The 24,232-nt window shown below is 43.9% G+C and overlaps 1 protein-coding gene across 1 annotated transcript in view; it reads left to right on the forward strand.

The window, feature by feature from the left end:
- Positions 1 to 24,232, forward strand: part of LOC113446540 (transmembrane protein 132D-like) — a 224,075-nt gene that overhangs the window by 193,861 nt on the left and 5,982 nt on the right. The window contains exons 5-8 of the mRNA XM_026716249.2: positions 1,960 to 2,103; positions 19,517 to 19,722; positions 20,085 to 20,358; positions 23,573 to 23,764. Of these exons, the coding sequence (XP_026572034.2) occupies positions 1,960 to 2,103; positions 19,517 to 19,722; positions 20,085 to 20,358; positions 23,573 to 23,764 (816 nt within the window). The remainder of the gene's footprint in view (positions 1 to 1,959; positions 2,104 to 19,516; positions 19,723 to 20,084; positions 20,359 to 23,572; positions 23,765 to 24,232) is intronic.

Genomic DNA, 24,232 nt, shown 5'->3' on the forward strand with positions numbered 1-24,232 from the left:
TTACTATTTTGTTTTGTTTTCCAGCAGGGTGAAAGGATGATATAACAGTGTTTGATACAAAACACTTATATATAAATATATACAGGTAGTCCTCAACTTATGACCGCAATTGAGCCTGAAAGTTATGTCGTTACGTGATAAATTTGTTAAAGGAGTGTCATCATCCTCATTTTATGACTTTACTTGCCACATTTGTTGAATCAATCACTGCAGTTGAACAATTAGTAACATGTTTGTTAAGCAAATCCAGCTTCCCCGTGGACTTTGCTAGTCATAAGTTCACTGTGATTCCTGGACACTGCAACGGTCATAAATGTGAGTCAGTTGTCAAGCATCCGAACGTAAATCCCTTGCCCATAGGGATGCTACGAAGGTTGTAAGTGTGAAAAATGGTCATAAGTCCTTTTTTCAGCGATACTGTAACTTTGAATGGTCACTAAATGAACTGTTGTAAGTCAAGGACTACCTGTACATAACAGTGTTTGGGCATCTTGGAGGAATTTATAGGCTGAACTAATTTACACGGCCTGTATAATTCGACTTTTCATGCTGTGTTAATTGCTTAGGTCCTAATTTGTCTATCAAAATTGAATCAGAACCAGTGCTGGGATTCAGCCAGTTCGCACCAGTTTGGGAGAACTTTCTGAGCAGTTTAATGAACTGGTCATTGGAAGAAATCATTAGGGCAGAGAACCGGTTGTTACATTATTTGAATCCCACCAATGATCAGAACAAATCCTCAGCCATCTTTACGAGGTCCGTGAAACATGTTGCAGAAACATTCAGCAAGGTTTTGAATTTGTCGGTTTTTAAAGCAACCGATAGGGCACAAATATATGAAGATTAAAACAACCACGGTGTTCACACATAGCGTAACCTGGTTTGTTTTATAACAGCTTTATTTCTATCTCTACGGCTGCCCATCTCATCATCATGACTCTGGGTCTCTGACAACAGCTAAAGACACAACATTGCAATAAACACACAATCAGCAGCCCAGGTGAAAGCCACAAACCACAATCTTCCTGTCTATCCCACAAGATTAGTGTGTGTGTGTGTGTAACTCTAGTCATTGTGACTCATGGTTATAGCTCTTGGAAGTTACAAAGCAAATGGTATGGAGTTCTGGTTTGGGAGGTTGGGAAGTTTTCTTTGTTTGTATGTGTACACACTAGGGGAAGGGAAGTGTGTGTATCTGTTTTTACACCATATGTTTCAAGCTGCATTTCCAACCCCAATTATGGGAAACCCTGGTGTCAGTTTTAGTTAGTTTAGTTTACCTTATTGTAATTGCACCTTGTACAACGAAATTAAATACCATCTTCGGTGTACATTATGACGATGAAAATAAATGCAAACACACATCCTTCACATTCTGTACATTGTATTGAAAATCCCTGATATTGCCTAATATTGCACCGTACAGTAGAATTCAGTAGTTACTGCTCTGGGATAGAAGCTGTTTTTCAGCCTATCTATCCTTGTTTTATTGTCCTGTACCGTCTGCCAGATGGTAATAGTTCAAAAAAAAGGGGTGCCCAGGATGAGATGGATCTTTGAGAACATTTTGAACTTTCTTAAGGCAGCGGGAGCTATGAAGCTCTTCCAAAGAGGGGAGAGGGCAACCCATGATCCTCTGGGCAATGATGTTAACCCTTTGGAGTGCTTTCCTATCTGCCACTGGGCAATTGGCAAACCATACACAGGGGCAGTAAGTTAAAATACTCTCCATGGTGCAGTGGTAGAAAGTCACCAGTAGTTTTTCATTCAGTTGTAGTTTCCTGAGAAGTCTCAGTTTTTTTAATGATAAGATATTTTTATGATAAGAGGGGACTTTGAAGACAACCAGTAGGGCACTCCAAGTCCTCATGAAGATGGGGGGGGCTACAGGTTGCCCACCTTGGTGACGTATAGAAAGGTTGAGGGTCAACTTTCCATTGATAACATTTTGTCTTTCAGGAAGCTGAGATCTTAAACACCGCCATCCTTACTGGGAAGACGGTGGCTGTCCCCGTTAAAGTGGTCTCGGTGGAAGAAGATGGAACCGTGACGGATCTTGTAGAGTCCGTGGAGTGCAGGTCTTCAGATGAAGACGTGATTAAGGTAGGTGTTTGCCCTGACGAGTGGTTAAAATCAATCTGTATCAACCTCTGGCCCTCTTAGATGGTCTCAGCCAGGTTTGCTTCAGGACTGACATATAATTTGTGGGAAGGCAAATCCAGGTGAAAATGTTAATAATGTTTGCCTCCCTCTAAAAAGTCATACTTGGTTGGTCTTAGTTTTCCCCTGCCCAGGAAATAGAAAGGTGTCCTTATCTTTTTCTCGCTATTGACTTATTTTGGTGACCTCTTGGTCTTCTCCTCCAAAGGGCATCCTTCCTTCTTGTCATCCCATTTGTGTCCAACAGGGCCCCGATAAGGGTTCAAGGAACACCTAGGTGTAAACAGGAAGGCCTTTCTCTTGATCAGCTCCAGTGGCCCAGAGGTGGAGTTCTCAGCCTCGCAATCAGGAGGCTGTGAGTTCGATCCTAGTCAGAGGCTAATATTTGGAATAGGCTCTCTCCCGCTCGAGCAGGGGGTTGGACTAAATGACCTCCAAGGTGTCTTCTCTGTTATTCTATAAGAGGATGGAGAGCTGAAGGTTCTGCTCAAAAATAGATCTTGAGCTGCTCCTTCCTTGGGGCTGTGAAGTGAGGTGGCTCCCCATGAGGCTTAGGCCATGCCATGGCTTCCGAAAGAAGATGGAGTAGTTCGTCTCAGGTGTTCTTTGAGTATCCCTCTCCTCACAGAGATCCAAGTGTTGAGCCTCAAGCAGCTGAAGGACCCCCATTAACTGTCACTTATTGCTATTTACTCTGGGCTGAAGAGCGTGCGCCACACTTGGGCTCTGGAGCTTTCAACAGTCTTGACTGAAGAACGTCTTGAGAGCTTCTTATCCTTTTCTGATGGGTTGATTGATAAATAATAAGAGAGCCTCTTCAACCCGTATCCAGAGTGCCTTGCTTTTTCCTCCTCCATATGCCCCTAGGAGACTGTGATTTATCTGGGACGTTCTAGTTCTTTTTCTCTAGTTTGAGAAGAAGCACCCGGGTCTGTCAAGGGCTAATAGCCTGATGGGTTGGTTCCAGGGCTGGGGCTTCAAACATTTTTAGCGACGGGTTCTCTGTCTCATTGCTGGGTGGGCGTGGCCATGGTGGGTGTGGCCTAGCTGGCCTCCTGCACCACAACCAGGAGGGGTTTTGGGGCTCCCCGGGCTCCAGGGGTTTTCATCGAGCCTCCGGGAGGGTGAAAATGGCTTCTGCGGACTCCGGAGGCTTTCTGGAAGCTGGAAACGGGCCCATTTCCGGCCTTCCCAAACTTCCGGGAGGCCCGTTTTTCACCCTCCCTGAGCCTCCGCGCACACCCTGCACTTACCTGCATCCAAAATGGGCCGTGTGGGGACTCCTTGGGAGGGGAAGGGAGGGGTGGGAGGGGCCAGCCATGAGTAGGATTTGGGGGTTCTTCAAACTGCACAGAATCTTAATTAGGGGGCTCTCCCGAACATCTGTGAACCCCCAGCAGCCCATCCCTGGTTTTTTTTTTTCTTCTCTCTTTTGGACGGCCACTCTGTGCCTGCCAAGCCATTTATTGTGTGGAGGAAAACCAGGAGCATTGCAAGCAATCAGAGATGGAAGAAAGTACGATTCCCCCGTCTTCATTAGCTGAATATTTCCAGCTTGACCTGTTCAGGCTCATTTAGGCCTCTCTGGGAATTGAAGGCCAGAGCTCTTCTCTAATGGCCTTTCTGGCAGCATTGCGGTCGTCTCTTGACATCTCACCAAATTGGAGGATTCTGAAGCTTGGTGGCTGCCACCGGAGTTGTTTGGAGCTTTTGACGAAGCCAAAATGCTTTCCAGAAGCAGCCAATTCTGAGAAAATCATCTTAGATCTCAGGAGCCAGCAAGGAAAGAGAGGTGGCGGGGGTCTTCACACAGGAAAGGACCAGGCAGTCCACCTCCCGTGAAATAGACAGATTTCAGAAATTTCCCAGCCTCCTGGAAGAATCATGGAAGAGTCGGCTTTGGGGAAAGATCAAGAGAAGATCGAGGGGATGTGGTGACTCAGTGGCTAAGACGCTGAGCTTGTCGATCAGAAAGGTCGGCAGTTTGGCAGTTCGAATCCTAGCTCCACATAATGGAGTGAGCGCCCGTTACTCGTCCCCAGTTTCTGCCAACCTAGCAGTTCGAAAGCGTGTAAAAAATGCAAGTAGTAAAATAGGGACCCCTTTGGTGGGAAGGCAACAGCGTTCTGTGTGCCTTCGGCATTTGGTTCTGCCGGCCACATGACCATGGAGATGTCTTCGGATAGTGCTGGCTCTTCGACTTTGTGACGGAGATGAGCACCGCCCGCTAGAGCCAGAAGTGACTAGCACGTATGTGCAAGGGGAACCTTTTTTTACCTTTACCAAGTGAAGATTAGTTGAGTCGTTTTCCCAAAAGGCATCTCCATTCCCCTCAAAGTACCGTCGGCCTGAAGGTACATTTAGACATAGTCCTTGATGTACGACCACAAGGGGGACCAGAATTTGCATGGCTAATCAGGGTGGTCATTAAGGGAATCTCATCTACAAAGGAAGGTTTGGAGGTAACTTTTAGGAACCCAGAGGTACTGTAAGAGGGTAGCATATTTCAAAGTAGAGAAGACCAGGGGTGGGATTCTGGCCGGTTGGGACTGGTTCTGGCAAATCCCTAGCTCCAAAGATCAGCTGGGAGTGAACTGGTTCGCTCCGACGATTATGTGGGCCCACCCACACAATACTGCACTGTACTGACTTTTATCGTCCTAGCTGATCATTGCAGAAGAATTGCCGTTCCCCAGCTGTGTTGCTCCCCCGAAGTAACATAGCAGGTAAGGATTTCTGCACTGCTGTTCACGTGTGCGCAGGATCACCGAACCGGTTGTTATACCAGCAACGTCTCACCCCTGGAGAAGTTCTTTAAATCTTCTGATGTCAGAACATGACCTTAAGCTGAGCCAGAATGGTCAGGGGGGGAAAAAAACCAGGGCAAGGAAGTCCCTGAGATAACCCAAGAAGTATCCTCCTGGTCAGCATGAATACATCCTTGAAGAGCAGTATTCGCCAAAAAGTCAACGTAGCGAGATCCAGTCTTAACTTCTGCTTCCTGATTTAGGTTGACCCTTGCAATTCTATTTCAGTGGAAGCTCTGAACATTTTATTTACACTCCCTGCAAACCAACTTCTATTTTCTGAACGTCCTCGCAGTCTCAGTTCTTGGCTGCGATTGTCAAAGGACTGTCTGCCACCTGCTCTATGAAGTCTACATTATTTATAGAGCTTGGTTCTGTCAACTCTAAGCTCTCTTGCCAAGGCTACTATATCTGGGCTACAATTGTCCAGCAAACCACTAGAGGCCAGCCAAGAGTTGAAGAAAGTTCTGAATCTCTACGGAGATTTTCAGTCATTCCAGGTCATGGTTGCCCCAAAGGTGCTTTTTTCAGGAGGCAGATGGACTTTCTGGTTTTTCCTTGAAGACATTTTGCTTCTTCTCCAAGAAGCTTCTTCAGCTCTGAATGGATGGTGGGGAATGGAAGGATTTATATTCCTTGCAGACAGCTGGTCGTTTGCATCCTTTTAGAGGGTCGTTGAGGCCACCTGGAGGTTTGTGTCCTCAGGGTCACCTGAGTGGTACAAAAGGGTGTGGAGCCTTCTTGGAACTGCTGAAAGGACTGTTGTATGGCTCCACATCCATTTGGATTACTCAGGTGACCCTGAGGACACAGATAAACCTCCAAGTGGCCTCAACGACCCTCCAAAAGGATGCAAATGACCAGCAGTTTGCAAGGAGTATAAACCCTTCCATTCCCCATCATCCAGTCAGAGCTGAAAGAAGCTTCTCAGATGAAAAGTGAAACGTCTTCAAAGAAAAACCAGAAAGTCCAACTGCCTCTTGAAAAAGCACCTTTGGGACAACCATGACCTGGATGACTGAGAATCTCCATAGACGTGGTTGGACTTAGTTACAGTGATGAGGGATGCACCATTAGAAGTCTTGAAGGACCAAGTTAGGGACATATCCTTTTGAAGAAAATTTACTGACACGGTCAACTGATTGGATGGCACATAGTACAAATCCTTCTGGATTTCAGGATTGGAGATCCATGCTTCAAGGGTGAACAAAGTCAAATATTAAGCAGGTAGGATCCCAAAGCTGAGCTCTCAGTCCACACCTTTCTTCCATACTGACCCATAATTACCCTGTGAGATCAAGGAAGGGAGTGATATGAACACTAGCAGCCAAGCCCTACACATTGAACAAGACCCAAAGAATGTCAGTCCTACCCATGAAGTCAACTTTGCCTCTTCTGCTTAGGTCACTAGATGACCACTCTGACAAGGGATTCTTTCTTAAAAGTGCAGGTAATCCTCTACTTATAACAATTCACTTCAAAGTTACCATGGCACTGAGAAAAAGTGAGTTATAACCAGTAGTAGGATTCAATTTTTTTTTACTGCCAGTTCTGCGGGCATGGCTTGGAAGGCAGGGTGTGGCTTGGTGGGCGTGGCAGGGGAAGGATATACTGCAAAATTTCCATTCTCTCCCCACCCCACTAACCTGCTTTCCAGCTCTGTTCTCCTGTGCAGGGCAACCAAAGAAGACCCAGCCAATCAGCTGGGACTCAATGGGAGGCAGAGAAGAGATGGGGGCGGGGCCAGTTAGAGGCGATATTTGCCAGTTCTCTGAACTACTCAAAATTTCCGCTACCGGGTCTCCAGAACCAGTCAGAACCGGCTGAATACACCTCTGCTTGTGACTCTTTTTTCAGACATACCAGTACAACCTCTGCAGCATCCCCACGCCCACGTGATTTACCATCAGATGCCTGTCAACTGATTCACATTTGTGACGGTTTCAGTGTCCCAGGGGCCACGTGATCCCCTTTGGCCACCTTCTGACAAGCGAAGTCAGACGGGGAAGCCGGATTCACTTAAAAGCCGAATTACTAAGTTATCCACTGCAGCAATCCCCTTAACCAAACGTGGCCAGAGAAATAGTAAAACGGGAGTAAAAAGTCACTTAACTAACTCCTCCCTTAGCAACATCAAAGTTGGGTTCAATTGTGGTTGCACGTTGAGGACTCCCTGTATCGCTGCCCTCCTTTTCAAACAGGATTTGATGACATGGTCCCTTCCCCAAGGCCTTCTGCTCTGTCCCCTGTATCCGTGGGAAGACATGCAACTGTCGTAGAATAAACCGGGGAGTGGATGGCCCTCGTGCTATGCTATTCTTCTTCCCCCACCACTTCTTCTCTCTCATTTGCACAGTAAAATCAGATAGCATGCTCCCCAAAAGGGGTGTTTAGTATTCATACAATTTTAAACAGGCTTTATCTAGCCTGAGTAGCGCTGTCTGTGCTTCGTTCAGCCCAAGGGATTCCTCAACAGACAAGGAGATTATCGTCTGCTCTCCTTCCCTCTCCCCCCGCTTCTTCTTCTAACACCTTCAGCTCCTGAATTTCACATCTGGTATTAAATCCCATCTCCCTTTCGTGATATACCTTCATGTCAACCCTCCCTTCTATTACAACGTTCTTTCCTCCTCTCTTCCAATTTCCTCTATTATTCATATTTTATCCAGTAATAACATCTGGGTAGATGAGGCAGGGATTGCCACTTCATATTTATGAACTCAAACACACCGGGTCCTTATTAGTGGATGTTTATGGAAGTCCGTGCAAGAGGGGGAAGTAGGGAGGGTTGATTTTCTTTCGCTCAGAGTCGTTTCTTCTAAGAGTCAACGCAGCAGGAGGCTACTAGCCGACCTGGAGACGAATCTGGTTGGTGAACAACGAGGCAGGGATAGCCTTTACTCCAGGGAATGCTCGGTTTCTCAACAACAACAATAGGCATCTTAAAGACAACCCAACGGTTGGAAAAGAAACAACAAAGCAAGACTCATCACCTGCATTCGGAAAACTTGATTCAGATTAACAGAGTTGGAAGGGACCTTGTAGGTCATATAGTCTAACCCCCGCCCAAGCAGGAGACTTTGAACCATTTCTGACAGGTGGCAGTCCAGCCTCTTCTTGAAAGCTTCCAGTGATGAAGCTCCTGCAACTTCCGAAGGCAACTTCTGTTCCATGGGTTGATTGCTCTCATTGTCATAAAATTCCTCCTTATTTCCAGGTTGAATTTCTCCTTGTTCAGTTTCCATCCATTATTCCTTGTCTGGCCTTCGGGTGCTTTGGAAGATAGTTTGACACACACACACACCCTCCATTGTGTGGCAGCCCCTCAAATATTGGAAGACTGCTATCCTGTCTCCCCTGGTCCTTCTCTTCCCTAGACTAGCCAGGCCCAGTTCCTGCAACCAGGCAGGATAGCAGTCTTCCAATATTTGAGGAGCTGCCACAGAGAAGAGGGAATTAAGCTACTTTCCAAGGCCCCTGAAGGCCAGACAAGGAACAATGGATGGAAACTGAACAAGGAGAGATTCAACCTGGAAATAAGGAGGAATTTTCTGACAGTGAGAACAATCAACCAATGGAACGCAAGTTGCCTTCAGAAGTTTTGAGAGCTTCATCAGTTGAGCCTTTCAAGAAGAGACTGGACTGCCATCTGTCAGAAATGGTTAGGGTCTCCTGCTTGGGTGGGGGAGTTGGACTAGATGACCAACTAGATGATTAATCCTTTAGGATTAAAATTGACTGGCTGGATCTTGCATTCAAGAGAACCTCAAGAATCTTGCAATTTGAAAGCATCAATTCTTCGGCGCTGAGCCTTCCTTACAGTCCAGCTCTCCTGGCCATAATCTACTTACTTACTTAGCCAACATTTGATGTCATGGGAGAGCTTTCACACTTCCCATTCAATGCTCTGATGAGCAGATCTACGACCGCTCTTTCTAATCAATAGCCACAATAGTCCAGAATATTTATCTCTTTTTAGATCTTCTTCAATCCCTTGAAGAGTAGCCAAAGTTTAGATGTGTATCTTTCTGTATTAGATCTTTCTTCTATTTTTAGTGTGCACGTTTAAGTATTTTTAGCCTCCCTCTGCAAAGAAAGAAGAAGGAAAAGGATTTTAAAGAATGGATGGAAAACTTTCAGGGTAATCATTGATGATTGAACAGGAGGAAGGGAAGAATACAATTGTCATTAAAGAAAAAAAGAAGGCATTTTTTTCATTTTTTTTTTTTCTGAAACTTGACAAAACTCAGTTGCTTTTCCTTCCTTTGGAGTATCAAGAATTTCAGGAGTGGAACTCATCAAGCAAGGATCTGAATGTCCTTGCTCAACAGAGAACACAGAATAACAAAACATAGTAACACCGGTTGATTCCTACCCCTGGTAATACTATTGCTAAATTTGCAGATGATATAACAGTGGTGGGACTCATCTCTAGGTAGGATGAGTCTGCCTACTGAGATGAGGTGGACCGGTTGCTTTCGTAGGGTGGAGACAATAACTTGGTCCTCAACACCAATAAGACCAAGGAGCTGATAGTGGACTATAGAAGGAACAGATCAGACATCTAGCCCTTGCTTATCCATGGAGACCGAATGGAACAACTGGGCAGTTTTAAGTTTCTGAGTGTTACTCTAAAAGAGGACCTCACAAGGGGGCTCACATTGCAGCCCTGGTCAAAAGGGCCCAGCAGAGATTAGACTACCTGAGGCTTCTCAGGACTGAATGAAAAACTGCTGGTGACCTTCTACTGCTGTACCATAGAGAACATTTTAACATACTGCACCTCTGTATGGTTTGCCAATTGCACCGTGACAGATAGGAAAGCACTCCAGAGGGTTAAGGTCATTGCCCAGAAGATCATTGGCTGCTCTCTCCCCTCTTTGGAAGAGCTTTATACCTCCTGCTGCCTTAAGTAAGTTTAAAACATTCTTCAAGATCCATCTCATCCTGGGCACTCTTTTTTTGAACTATTACCATCTGGCAGATGGTACAGGATAATAAAAACAAGGACAAATAGGCTGAAAAACAGCTTCTATCCCAGGGCAGGAGCTCTGTTGAATTCTGCTGTATAGTGCAGTGTTGGTGCAGTATCGGGGGTTTTCGGTTCAATGTGTGGAGGGTGAAGGATATCTGTTTGTGTTTATTTTCGTGGTCATGAAGTGCACTGAAGGTGGGGTTTGATTCCATTGTACAAGGTACAATGACAATAAAGTAAACTAAACTAAACAAGAGTTGGAAGGGAGCAAAGTCCATTTACAAATAACATTTTTTTTTACATCTTCCCAAAGAGTTTTATGCAAAGTCTTTTTTAATTTAGTTTCAGCCAAAAGTCATCTCTTGATGATGTAAGGCTCCGTCTGGCACATCATCCCAAGACTCTAGAAAAATAATATATTGCCACCTTAACTTGTTTGCAAAATGTGCCTCACGCTCTACCCACGCGTCTGTCAAGGAAAAAAAGAAAACAGAAGGTACACAATTACATGAGCTTTGTTCTTTATTCTTCTAATGAGATGGATTTTTTTTCCAGGATGGTGAGTGATTGGCTAGGGTTCATCCCAGGTCTCTTTAGAAAGACAACAATTGTCTACTTTGTCCCTATGGAAGATTTAACAAAAAATCTTTTCTCCTGGTGTGGAATACCAACCCAGTGAGATTTAGCCTTTTGCGAGATCCTAAAAACTTTGGTTTTAGCAATAGCAATAGCACTTAGACTTACATACCACTTCACAGTGGTTTACAACCCTTTCTAACTGGTTTACAGAGTCAGCACAACAATCTGGGTCCTCATTTTACCCACCTCGGAAGGATGGAAGGTTGAGACAACCTTGAGCCGGTCAGGATCAAACTGCTGAAAGTGGGCAGAATTAGCCTGCCATGCTGCATTCTAACCACTGTGCACCATGGAAGGAAGGAAGGAAGGAAGGAAGGAAGGAAGGAAGGAAGGAAGGAAAGGAGAAAAGGAATCACAATATTACTTAGACTTATTTACCACTTCACAGTGCTTTCCAGCCCTTTCTAAGTGGTTTACAGAGTCAGCCTCTCGTCCCCAACAATCTAGGTCCTCATTTTACCCACCTTGGAAGGATGGATAATTGAGTCAACCTTAAGCCAGTCAGGATCAACAACCCCTTTTGTAGCCTCCAGTTCTCTTGTAGGGTTGGTGGAGCCAACGTTGTGAGTCCTTCTTTGCATTTTTGAGGAGGGAACCAAGGAACAAAAACAGTCTGAACTCATGCATGGGTTGGTGGTGTCCATTTAATTTCCCCTTAAAATTCCTAAGGACCCTCCCAACATGAGGACTGGTGACTTGCTTTTGGGACCATGAGTCCAGTGTGGCTGTGAAGCCAAACAACTGTCGCATGTATTCTCTTGGAATCCAAGTCTAACTACTGTAACAAGCAACCTTGAGAAGGAAAATGTCAACTCGTAAATCATTCCTATGCCTGTTTCTGAGTTGCCATAAGAAAGGGGGAAAGGCCTGAGGGAGCAGTGTGGCAGATGAAGGCCAGAAGCACATTCCACACTTATCTTATAAAGATTGTAGCCTAGGCTACTGGATCTTCTGCCCATGAAAATCCTTCATTGGAGAACATGATTAATGACACCCAGCCCGTGAAGATGTTTCATTGGAGAATCTGATTTATGATACACCAGGGGGGTGGGGGGAAACAGGGTCATGGGTGGTAGTAAATTACATGTCTCAGAGTTGGCTTCATATGGGTTAGTGCCGGACATGTTGCTCCTAATAAATCTTCTGGATTCCTTTGAAGCTTGGCTCGAGGATCATATATAATTAGAGCAATCGTGGGAACCCTGACAGGAAGACTATTTCGGATGTGTTGGCCTCTCTTGTAGAACTTAGTTGAAGCCGGCAGCTGAGATCAGAACGTTGATAACCGAAGGTGGCTTTGATTATCTGTTCTCCGATGGTTCAGGGACGTATTTTGCTCACACTGGTGATCATTATCTGGAATTTGCCAGCTGCTTTTACATGTGGCTCAAAGGCCTGTTCTTCCTCATCAGCCACATTGGCTGATTTTTGCAACAGCCTGTCTCCCACATGCTTCAAAGCCACGAAAGTCCCCGTTCCTGAGGCTAGAAATAGACTCAATCAACATAATTGCCCATAATAAGTTAGCAACCCTCTCAACTCGAGCTGTACGGATGGGACGCAGCCGTGATATTCCCACAAACCGCCAGTGAAGCCCTATTTCTCTTTCCCCTCAGATGTTTGGCTTCCAAATAGGTTGGACATCAACAGTGGGGAAATGTACTGTTAATAAAAATGCAAGCCAAACTAGAAATATTTCTGGTGGAAATATTTCCGTGCTCTATCCTCAGGAAGCTGGAGAGAGAGAAAGAGTGGATTCTCCTAAAGAGAATTAAAACGACAACAATAATAAAAAAAACAAATGGTCACTCATTAAGTCCCATCTTCATCTGGAGATAATAATGGAATCCTTGGTCAGGAGCATTCATTCCAGAAGCATTTGAGGATTAACGGCTCACACTGGACGCTCGCCCAGAATTTTGTCCATTTGCATCTACTGCTTCATGTATCACTCGGGTGGACTATTTGATGGCGGGGAGTGGGGGTGGATGGAAACAACTATGCTGAGAAAGGAAAAAAAATATTTAAAATTAAGCCACAAGAATGTAGAGTTGATTCTAAACTGACTTTCTTTCCTTCTTCTTCCACTTTTTGCTCTCTGAGAAGGTATCCAAGGAAAATTTGCATTTGAAGAAAACTTGACGTCCGCTAAAACGTCTGTCCGTAACGATGAATCTCTGGGCCAGCTTGTTGTCTGAGTCACCACAGCAAATTTATGAATTTATTTATTGATTTGATTTGTCAATCGCTTAGAAGATGATAGGGATAAGTATAAGCATGAGTAAGACTACAGGAAATAGATACAATTAAATGGGGACAATAGGACAGGGATGGTGGGCACGGTGGTGCACTTATGCACGCCCCCTTTTTCTCTCTCTTTCTTTGGTGGTGGGGAGGGCGGGGGGGAAATTCAGGATCAATGAAAGGAGTTGTAAGGTACCGACTCTCTCCCCTTCAGACGATAAGAATGAACTTTTGAAAACCGGGTTTTCAAACTTTCGAAAGGAATTCTTTATTGAAAAGGAAGTTATCCAGGTGATTTTTCGAAGCAGGGTCTGATATGGTCCCCAAAACGACGTTGATGCTTAAGCAGGGACCCAGTAAGCAGTCCAGGGATCAAGTGTGACAGATGAAGAAGAATCTCCAAGGGTGGTGGCAATGTATCTTCCTGACATACAACCACTTGGCCTCAGTTCTTCCAGGGGATTAGCATCACCACCATCTAAAGCAGAGGGGGTCAATCTTGATTTCATTGAGGGCCACATCAGGGTTCTGCCTGACCTTATGGACATCCGGAAGGTGGCCGTGGCCGGGGTAAATGTGACATGGGACTCATGTCAGGGTCACCTGTGGTGACCAAGTGATAAGGCAGGACTTCCCTGAGACCCTCCCTCACTCTCATTATAACCTTCCTTCCTTCCTTCCTTCCTTCCTTCCTTCCTTCCTTTTCTTCTTTTTCCTTCCCTCTTCATTCTCCCTTCTTCCTTCCCCTCTTTCCTTATTTTTCCTTCTTTGCTCTCTCACAGGCTACAGGAATTGGGCCTGGTTAGCCTAGTGAAGAGAAAAACCAGGTGAGATATTATAGCAGTCTTCCAATATTTGAGGGGCTGCCACAGAGAGGAGGAAGGGGGTCAAGCTATTTTGCAAGGCACCCGAAGGGCCAGGAAAGGAATAATGGATGGTAAATGATCAAGGAAAGATTCGACCCAGAAACAAAGAGAATATTTCTGATAGTGAGAACAATCAGCCAATGGAACAGAAGTTGCCTTCAAAAGTTGTGGGAGCTTCATCACTTGAGACTTTCAAGAAAAGATTGGTCTGCCATTTGTCAGAAATGGTGTAGGTCTCCTGCTTGGGCAGGGGGTTGGACTAGATGACCTACGTGGTCCCTTCCAACTCTGTTAATCTATAATCTATAATCTCTTCTCATCTTCCCATCTTTTTCTTTTCTCCATACCCCTTTTTTGCTGGCAGAAGCACCATGCGCCAGTACTTTCCAGGATGGCTCCACGGGCCAAATTTAAACCTCCCATGGACTGGATCCAGTCCCCGGGCCTTGAGTTTGACACCCCTGATCTAAAGAGAGAGCAAGCTTCGTCAAAGGCACACAAAGCAAGTTTTGAGGGCTCACCATGCTTCCAACCACCCGGTCGCAAAGGTCCTTTTTTCAAGAGGCATCTGGATTTTCAAAGAAAGTCCAGTTAACTCTTGAAAGATCATCTCTGGGACAACCATGCCCCGGATAGCTAAGAATCTCCATTGACTTCCAACCAGCATCTCAACATCATCACTGGCTGCTGTCCACGGTCCTGCACAGGTCCAGTTTAGGAAAGACAAGAGACTAATCTGGCTGGATAGGTGACAATATTCACAGAGGAGAACGAAGTCCCCAAACAGATGTTGTGGGTTGCTGGGATGTATCATCCAACACATTTTCTCTCATGTTCGGCTACCTTATGTCTAACTAGACAATGACAGATGCCGCTTCCCTGCAGTATTTTCCCAAACTCTGTGCTCTTCCCTGCTAGAATGCGACATCTGTCTCCTTCATCCACATCTGTCCTGCCATCCATAATTCATAGCGATGCTTTTGTCTCTCTGATTTTTACAGACTGGGTGAGTGGCAGTTTCTCACCTTTTCTGACCTGACGCTTCCCAATTAAATTGATTTTCATGGGCCAATGTGTGCGTGCGCAGGCATGCAAGAAGGTGGAAGAAGTGGGGAGAAGTTCACACACACACACACACACACACATACACACAACACACCAATGCTCTGGACCTGAATTTTTATGGAGCGTGTCAGTGCAAAGTTGAGCATTTTCAGAAATGGGGTTTAGCTAATAGACTGATTATGCTGGCTGGGACTAAACAACAAGGTTTTCAGAATCTGGATATAGAAATAATATTTAAGATTTCCAGGCCTGTCCCTGTTTTGGTAGCCTTCTTATTACTGGATATGAAGGGAAAGAATCCCCTTTCAAAGTACTGGTGCTAATCTGTCTTGATGGCTTGGTATGTCTGTCTCTTGGAGAACATCTACTTCTAGTGGAATCTGCTTCAGGAAATGGACATTCTTGGTTAGGGCTCTCTTCCTCTAGGACCACCGAGATGGTCCTTCCCTGGTGATTTTCAGCAATCAGTTAAAATCTGCTCCTTGGGGGAAATGGCAGACTGGGGCTGGTTGAGTTCTGTTGGTTTTTTTGATGGTTAGGACATTATGAGTATGATGTTGTTAAAGGTATTTGTTTTAATGTATTGATTAGGATCTGAATTGTATTCTGTTGCCATTGATCATCACATTGAGCCGAGGTGGTACAGTGGTTAGAATGCAGTACTGCAGGCTACTTCTGCTGACTATCAGCTGCCAGCAGTTTGGCAGTTTGAATCTCATCAGGGTCAAGGTTGACTTGGCCTTCCATCCTTCCAAGGTTGGTAAAATGAGGACCCAGATTGTTGGGGGCTGACTCTGTGTAAACCACTTAGAGAGGGCTGGAAAACATTTTGTAGACTGCTTCACATATAAGACTAAGTGCTATTGCTATTCCTCTTCCTTTTCTCTCTCCTTCCTTCCTTCCTTCCTTCCTTCCTTCCTTCCTTCCTTCCTTCCTTCCTTCCTTCCTTCCTTCCTTCCTTCCTCTGTCCACTGCCAGCAGTTCGATCCTGACTGGCTCAAGGTTGACTTAACCTTCCATCCTTCCGAGGTCAATAAAACGAAGATCCAGATTGTTGGGGGCGAGAGGCTGACTCTCTTAGAGAGGGCTGGAAAACACTTTGAAGTCTAAGGGCTATTGTTATCATCACCATCATCATAATCCATGTTTTTATCAAGGTGTGGCACTATTCAAAGGGAGCCAGCAAGTTCAAAAATAACGGCATAAAACCTGAACCGCCAACACGGTAAACAAATATTGACACTGGGATAAACCTCACCCAACAACCGTGCCTCTGGAAAAATAACATCCTACAATACAACCAAGCCCATATGGAACCCTAATTAAAATAAACCAAGTATTAAACTGAGAACTCTCATGACCCCTGAAAGAATAGGTGGGGTGGGGGGAGGGAAGAGATAGCCAAGGCCTACGCTAAGCCATTTGTATTATTGCGTTACTTCTGTTAAGCCACCGAAAGCTGTACAATTAAGCCTCGGTAATAAATTTAAAATAGCGTTTGCATTTTGTCCTCCAAAGGGGGGTGATTGGAACATAAAAAGAGCTGTTCTTGAAAATCCCCAGGGTAGTTGGTTACATTTATGGGAATTAATGAGTTGGCTTAGTGATGCCAGTCAGTGTGTGATTCGGCGATGACTGTACGATAATTTTTTGCAACTGTCCACACTTCTAAGGAAAACCCAGTGCTGAATTTTTTTTCCTCCTCCAAAACGTGAAGCAAGTAATGGTGTGTGCTGAGGGAAGGGAGACTCCTCTGGAATCAATAAAAGCTAATATTGTATCACCAAATAAAAAAAAAAAGACTGGGGGTTTTATCGAACCAGACTTCTGCAGTTAATATCAAACCAAGGATCTATGCATAAATTTCCTTTTTCAGCCTGCTAGCCAGGAAGGAAGGAAGGAAGGAAGGAAGGGAGGGAGGGAGGGAGGGAGGGAGGAAGGAAGGAAGGAAGGAAGGAAGGAAGGAAGGAAGACAGAGAGAGAGAGAGATAGAGGGAGAGAGGGGGGGCATAAATTATGCTGCTGCAGATTGTGATGTTTCAATAAGATTTAGATCTGATCTGCATTTAAATAGAAAAGTGAAGGGCGAAAGTGGGCCTTAAATTCACGTAAGGGCAAAATCACGCATATTCCAAAGTCAGAAATATGAACTGTACTGAGCATAATGGAGCACACAGGGGAAAAAAAATCCAGTTGGTAATGGATGGCAATTATTAAAAAAACAACCCAGAAAGAGTGAAGAAGCTGAGAGCTTTAATAGATCGTGCCACTGTAAAATGGGAGTTAATAAATTATTGGATATGCATATGTGCTCCTGGGGTTTAACTGAGGGGTGTGTCATCTTTGGTGGCAGATGACAAAACAGCCTCGGGGAATGATAGATATGAACATCCAAATTTATTAATAGCCAAGGGACCGAATCATAATTGAACTGACATTGGGAAGAAGCTCAAAGAATGAGGCAAACTTGACAGGTTGCCACAAAGGGGTTGCCACAAAAAGGAAGGTGGGGTGGTCAAGCTATTCTCCAAGGCACCTCAAGGCAGGACGAGAAGCAACGGATGGAAACTAATCCAGGAGAGAAGCAACTTAGAACTAAGGAGCAATTTCCTGATAGCTAGAACAATTCATCTGTGGAACAACTTGCCTCCAGAAGTTGTAAATGCTCCAACACTGGAAGTCTTTAAGAAGAGATTGGACAACCATTTGTCTGAAGTGGTGTAGGGTTTCCTGCCTAAGCAGGGGGTTGGACTAGAAGACCTCCAAGGTCCCTTCCAACTCTGTTATTCTGTTACAGGTAGATAAATGGATTTTTGAGGAACATGGAGTTGCTAGAACTTTTGGGCCAAGAATGGTGAGTTTGCATTGACTGGTAATCTTGAGAGGAGATTTCTCTAGAAATTTTAGAACTTAGAACTACGGAGAAATTTCCCGACAGTGAGAACAATTAATCAGTGGATTGGCTTGCCTTCAGAAATTGTGGGTGCTCCAACACTGGGGGTTTTAAGAAGAGATTGGGCAATGATTTGTCTAAAATGGTCTAAGGTTTCCTGCCTACGCAAGGGGCTGGACTAGAAGACTTCCACTCTTCTCCAACTATGTTATTCTGTTAAGATCAAGATCAAAGAACCAAACATGGATAGTGTGGTGGCTTCATTTTTTAAAAAAATGTCTTCAAGATCCAAGATTTGTTTTGTTGGATCTCTTCAAGATCAAACGTCCTCTGTCTGGAATACTTGGCCAGACTGAGAGATTAGACTTAAGAGATTCCACCCAACCCTTCCAGTTCAGTGATTCTAAAATCTGAGACTTAAGAAACGGGTTTTAGAGCTCTTTAGCCCCGTTTCCTTATCTGACGTGAGCCCCTTGCAACTAAGGATTTCTGACGTGGGTTGTCTAGGCTCTAGGTTTGGCTCTAGTTTAATTCTCCAAAGGGGTAAGAACCGTGTGGAGCCAACTCAACAGTGCCCCGTTATTGCGACCTTTTTCTATTAAGATGCTTCTCGTACTATGTTTGTACTTTTGAAGCCACGGGAAACATCTTCATTTTCTGCACAAGGGCCTTTTGCCCCTTAGAAGATGGTTGATCTCTTAATCTCCTTTGCCCCACTCCGCTCTTCCAGTCATGCTTCAGAGGTTCCTCAGTTCTTCTCTGTCCTGTTCAGCTTTCTCTAGATCTAAAGTTGTCAAAGGTTAAGCCCAGGTGAGAAAAACGAAGGCACGGGTTTTATTCTTTCTCTCTGAAGCTTTGAAGAGCTTCTGGTTGAGATTCCAGTTGATTCAGGAAATTCATCCCTGAAAGTTGTTCAAAGATTTCAAAGCAACTTCTCCCACTCCACCAGCTATTCAGGGTTTAATTGGTGCTGATGCAAGCATTTGAATCACAGTGTCTCCATTTTTAGACCAGGATAAGAAAAGATGGAGAAAACGTATATATTTCATAAATATTTCATAGAAACAGATGTGATCTAGTAATGCCCACTCCAAATTCCTAGTAGCTAAGTGTCTTTACATCAGACATTCCCCTTTCATTCCACCGATGTACCTGATTTTGTTGAGACTTCATTATGTCTTCAGGGACTGGAGACTAAAACATACAAAGGATGGTTGCAGGAATTGGGTATGTCTAATCTAATGAAAGAAGGACTAGGTGTGACATGATAGAAGTGTTCCAATATTTGGGGGGCTGCCACAAAAGAAGAGAGGGTGAAATTATTCTCCAAAACACCTGAAGGCAGGACAAGAAGCAACGGGTGGAAACTAATTAAGGACACCATCACTCTGCTAAACAAATAATTCCCTCAACACTGTCAAACTATTTATTGAGTCTGCATTACTATTACTATTAATCTTCTCATCGTTCCTATTGCCCATCTCCTCCCACTTATGACTGCACGACTGTAACTTTGTTACTTGTAACCTTACTATTTATATTGATTGTTTCCTAGTATGATTCGATTGCCTATTTGTACCCTATGACTATGATTAAGTGTTGTTCCTGATGGTTCTTGACAAATGTATCTTTTCTTTTTATGTGCACTGAGAACATATGCACCAAAGACAAATTCCTTGTGTGTCCAATCATACTTGACTAATAAAGAAATTCTACTCTACTCTACTCTACTCTACTCTACTCTACTCTACTCTACTCAACTCAACTCAACTCAACTCAACTCAACTCTATTCTATTCTATGCTAATTCTGTTATCCTATTATTCTTTTATTTAAAATTGTTCTCTTTTCTCTCTCTTTTTTTTCAGGTGTCGGAAAGATGTGACTACGTATTCGTCAACGGGAAGGAAATGAAAGGCAAAGTGAATGCAGTGGTCCATTTTACATACCAACATCTGAACAGCCCCCTGGAATTGACTGTGTGGGTTCCTCGCCTCCCATTGCAAATTGAAGTCTCCGACACAGAGTTAAATCAGATCAAGGGCTGGAGGATCCCCATCGTTTCTAACAAGAGGTGAGATCCCTTGGGAGCTTCCTAGTTGAGGTCTCATCAAACCATGCCATGCGCTAGTCTCTCCTCTTCCATAATTGCCTGAAAACATCTGATTGACTTCATTCACACTACACTGGGTTCCTCAAACCAGCCAACCATCTTTTTCTACATGGTGTTTCTGTGTTGTGTGAAATCAGCCTATCTACCTTGGTTGCTAGTAAGCGTGAACAACTGCCAATACTTTCTATTCTGAAGTAAAGGTAAAGGTTCCCCTCGCACATAATATGTGCTAGTCATTTCCTGCTTTAGGGTTTTAATATCAGCAGTGCCACGCGGTCAACTTTTATTGTTGGTTTGACCATCTGGCTTGAATCTCTTCACAGACTTGTTAGAGACAGCGATGATGAAGAGGAGGATGAGAGAAAGGGAAGAGGTTGTACTCTCCAGTACCAGCATGCAACAGTACGGGTCCTTACTCAGTTTGTAGCTGAACCCTTGGACTCTGGTGGCCAAACTACTTACCTGCTGGGCTCCGACTGGCAAGTGGACATCACTGACCTAGTAAAAAACTTCATGCAAGTGGAAGAGCCAAGGATTGCCAAGCTGCAAGATGGACAGGTGCTCATGGGACAGGAGTTAGGAATGACTACCTTACAGGTGAGCAAAACTGAAGCCCTGGGTGAAAAGACGGGTTCCTTACTACACCAGACCCAAAGATTCATATCCTTCATCTAACTGGAGACTCTTAGAGATGTTCACAACTAAGATACGAAGGCAGCGTGTAGTTCAGGGCTACAGGGCATGTGAATTAGGAAGTTTCTTTAAGTGCAGGTGTCAGGGTTCCGAAGATTGCCCTAATTAAATCATGAGCCTCAAGCCAAACTTCAAAAGAATCCACAAGATTTATTTGGAGCAGCATGTCCGGCACTAACCCATGTGAAGCCAACTCTGACATACGTAATCTATTATCACTTATGACTTTGTTTCCCACACACACACACACCCATGGATGTGTCCTAAATCAGATTCTTCAATGAAACACATTCACGGGCTGGGTGTCATCAACCACACTCTCCAATGAAGAATTTTCGTGGGCAGAAGATCCAGTAGCCTAGGCTACAATCTTTATAAGCTAAGTGTGGAATGTGCTTCTGGTTTTTATTTGCTGTACTGCTCCTTCAGGGTTTTTTCCCCCTCTCCTTCTTATGGCAACTCGGAAACAGGCATAGGAATGCTTTACGAGTTGACAGCAGAATCCATCCAACTGAATAACGGAATAAAAAAAAGAGTTGGAAGGGTCCTTGGGGATCTTCTAGTCCAACCCCCTGCTCAAGCATTACCACTTCAGACAAATGGTTGTCCAATCTCTTCTTTAAAAACTCCAGTGATGGAGTACCCACAAGTTTTGAAAGGAAGTTGTTCCACTTATTAATTGTTTTCTGTTAGGAAATTCCTCCTTTGTTCAAGGTTGCTTCTCTCCTTGATACGTTTCCGTCTGTTGCTTCTTCTTTTTCTTTCTTCCACCTTCTTCCTTACTTTCTTTCCTTCTTTCCTTCTCTCTCTCTCTCTTTTCTCTTTCTCTCCTTTCTTTTTTCTTTTGTTCTTTCTCTCTCTTTTTTCCTTCCTTCCTCCTTCCTTCCTTCCGTCCTTCTGAGTTACTTGTGCTATTTCTTTCAAATGTTTCTAATAAATAAATTCATTTTTTAAAAAAAAAGTTTCCACCCATTGCTTCTTGTCCTGCTTTCAGGTACTTTGGAGAATAGCTTGACCCGCTCCTCCTCTCTGGGGCAGCCCCTCAAATACTGGAACACTGCTATCCTGTCACCCCTGATCCTTCTTTTCATTAAACTAGACATACCCAATTCCCGCAACCGTTTCTTCATATGTCTTGAACCTTACTGAATGATCAATCCAAGAGGAAGCAGAAAGGAAGATTGGGGTACATTTCAGAACCGGAAAAGCCGATTAAAGTAATAAAAATGCTGAATATGTAGCCACAGTCCTTTAAAAGTCCAAATCTGTTCTTGGTTTACCATGAGAAGGAGGACAAATAGGAACGAACAAACTACTATGCTAAAAAGAAACCAAAACGGTAGCACAAAGCAGAAAGAAGTGTTTTTATGTTTCAAGAATGCCCTGAAAGGTACTAAAAGTTCATTTTATGCTGTTGGATTAGCTACAGATAAGGTGGTTTTTTTCTTCTTCTTCTTTCACTCCTGCATTGCAAAAAGCTTTTTATGGCACTCAGCAACCCGCACATTGCATTGAGCAAATGTATCCGTCTTTTTTTTTTTTTTTTAAGGGGGCTTTTGTTAGAATGGCACCACTCTGCAGCTCTTTCTAAAGACGTTTATCAGTTGCAGAAACTCTTCACTCTGCCTTGTGTCCAGAAATACAAAGAATATATTTGGGAGAGAAATGCAGCAAGGAAGTGAGTGACAAATTGATAGTTGGTCCATTCACTTGGAAGAATACCTGTCTCCCGAGAATTCGTCCAAGTCACCTATATATGGACAGCCCAGATCTCATCCACTCGATTGCTCCATGTTTATAAATCTCTCTCTCTCTCTTTTTTTTTCTTTTTCTCTTTCTGTCTTATTCTGTCTCTCTCTCTCCATCTCTCTCTTTCATTCTTTTTCTCATTCTCTTTTTCTCTCTCTTTCTCATTCTCTTTTTCTCTTTGTCTTATTCTGTCTCTCCCTGTGTGTCTTATTCTCTCTCTTTTTCTTTCTGTCTTATTCTCTCATTCTTTTTCTCTTTCTGTCTTATTCTGTCTCTCTCTCTCCATCTCTCTCTTTCATTCTTTTTCTCATTCTCTTTTTCTCTCTCTTTCTCATTCTCTTTTTCTCTTTGTCTTATTCTGTCTCTCTCTGTGTGTGTCTTATTCTCTCTCTTTTTCTTTCTGTCTTATTCTCTCTCTCATTCTTTTTCTCTTTCTGTCTTATTCTGTCTCTCTCTCTCCATCTCTCTCTTTCATTCTTTTTCTCATTCTCTTTTTCTCTCTCTTTCTCATTCTCTTTTTCTCTTTGTCTTATTCTGTCTCTCTCTCTCTGTGTGTCTTATTCTCTCTCTTTTTCTTTCTGTCTTATTCTCCCTCTCATTCTTTTTCTCTTTCTGTCTTATTCTGTCTCCATCTCTCTCTCTTTCTCTCCCTCATTCTCTTTTTCTCTCTCTTTCTCTGTCTTATTCTCTCTTGCTCTTTCTGTCTAATTCTCTCTCTCTCCATCTCTTTCTCTTTCATTCTTTTTATCATTCTCTTTCTTTGTCTTAGTATCTCTCTCTTTCTCACTCATTCTGTCTCTTTTACTCTTTCTCTTTCATATTCTATTTCTCTCCATCTCTCTTTCTCATTTTCTTTTTCCCTTTTTCTACCTTTCTTTCTCTGTTTTATTTGTCTCTCCGTATCTCTCTCGCTCACTCGCTCACTCTCTTTCTCTGTCTTATTCTCTCTCTCTTTCATAATTTTTTAGCAGAAACAAATAAAAAGGTAGGAAAATTAAATCAATCTATGCAAGACCCTGGCCCCATGAGCATAGAACATAATAACAGAGGAAAATTCCTGGGATGAGGTGGAAAAATCTAAGACAGAAGGAAGAAGTGTTCAAGAATGATCACGTTTGTTATCTCTTTGAGGGATTCTCTTGTTTTTCTTAACCTGCATTTTCAAATATGCAGATCTGGATGTCTCAGTTCTCAGGATTTTAAAACAAAGTTCTCAGACAGTCAGGAGCACCTAGAGGCTCAGAGAGAGATGGGTTTGGAGATAAGCTGTCTTTAGAGATTTATCTGTTGAGAGAACATACAGGTAGGAATGTGCAATTTTGGAGAAGGTGTATTCATGATGAACTGTCCCTCTGGTCTCCTCCTGCAGATCCTGTCCCCACTTTCCGATGCCATCTTGGCGGAGAAGACAGTGACGGTCCTGGATGAGAAGGTGACCATCACTGACCTGGGCGTCCAACTGGTATCAGGGCTCTCGCTCTCGTTACAGCTGAGCACCGGAAGCAACAGAGCCATCTTCGCTACAGCAATCGCCCACGAAGTGCTTCAAGCAGAAAAGCAGGTAGCAGCCTCCTTTCTGAAGTTCCTTTTCTCCAGGTTGGGCCTCCAGGCATCCTGTCTGAGCACGGCGGGGTTCACCTTTCTTTCTAAAACATAAGCAATTACTTCTCAATTGATGCTTTGGCAAACCAGAGGTGAACGCGGGGTGCAGTGTTTTAAAGGACCCTATGAAACCACAGGCAGCCAAATGGAGAACCAAGCAGTGTTGTTAATGTCTGTTTCATCCTTATCCTCTTCCACTTCATTTTCTTTCCCTCCCTCCCTTCTTTCTTTCCTTGCTCCCTCCCTCCATTGCCCTTCCTTCCTTCCTTCCTTCCTTCCTCCATCTTTTCCTTCCTGTTTTCTCTCTTCCCTTCCTCATTCATTGCTTCCCTCCCCTTCTCCATTATCCCTTCCCCATTCATCCCTTCCCTTCCTTTCCCCATTCACCCTTTTCCTCCCATCCCTCCCTTTCCTTTCCCTTCTTTTC

Source organism: Pseudonaja textilis, chromosome 15 (assembly GCF_049901715.1).
Source record: "Pseudonaja textilis isolate UNSWEBS1 chromosome 15, rPseTex1.2, whole genome shotgun sequence".
Lineage (NCBI taxonomy): Eukaryota > Metazoa > Chordata > Lepidosauria > Squamata > Elapidae > Pseudonaja > Pseudonaja textilis.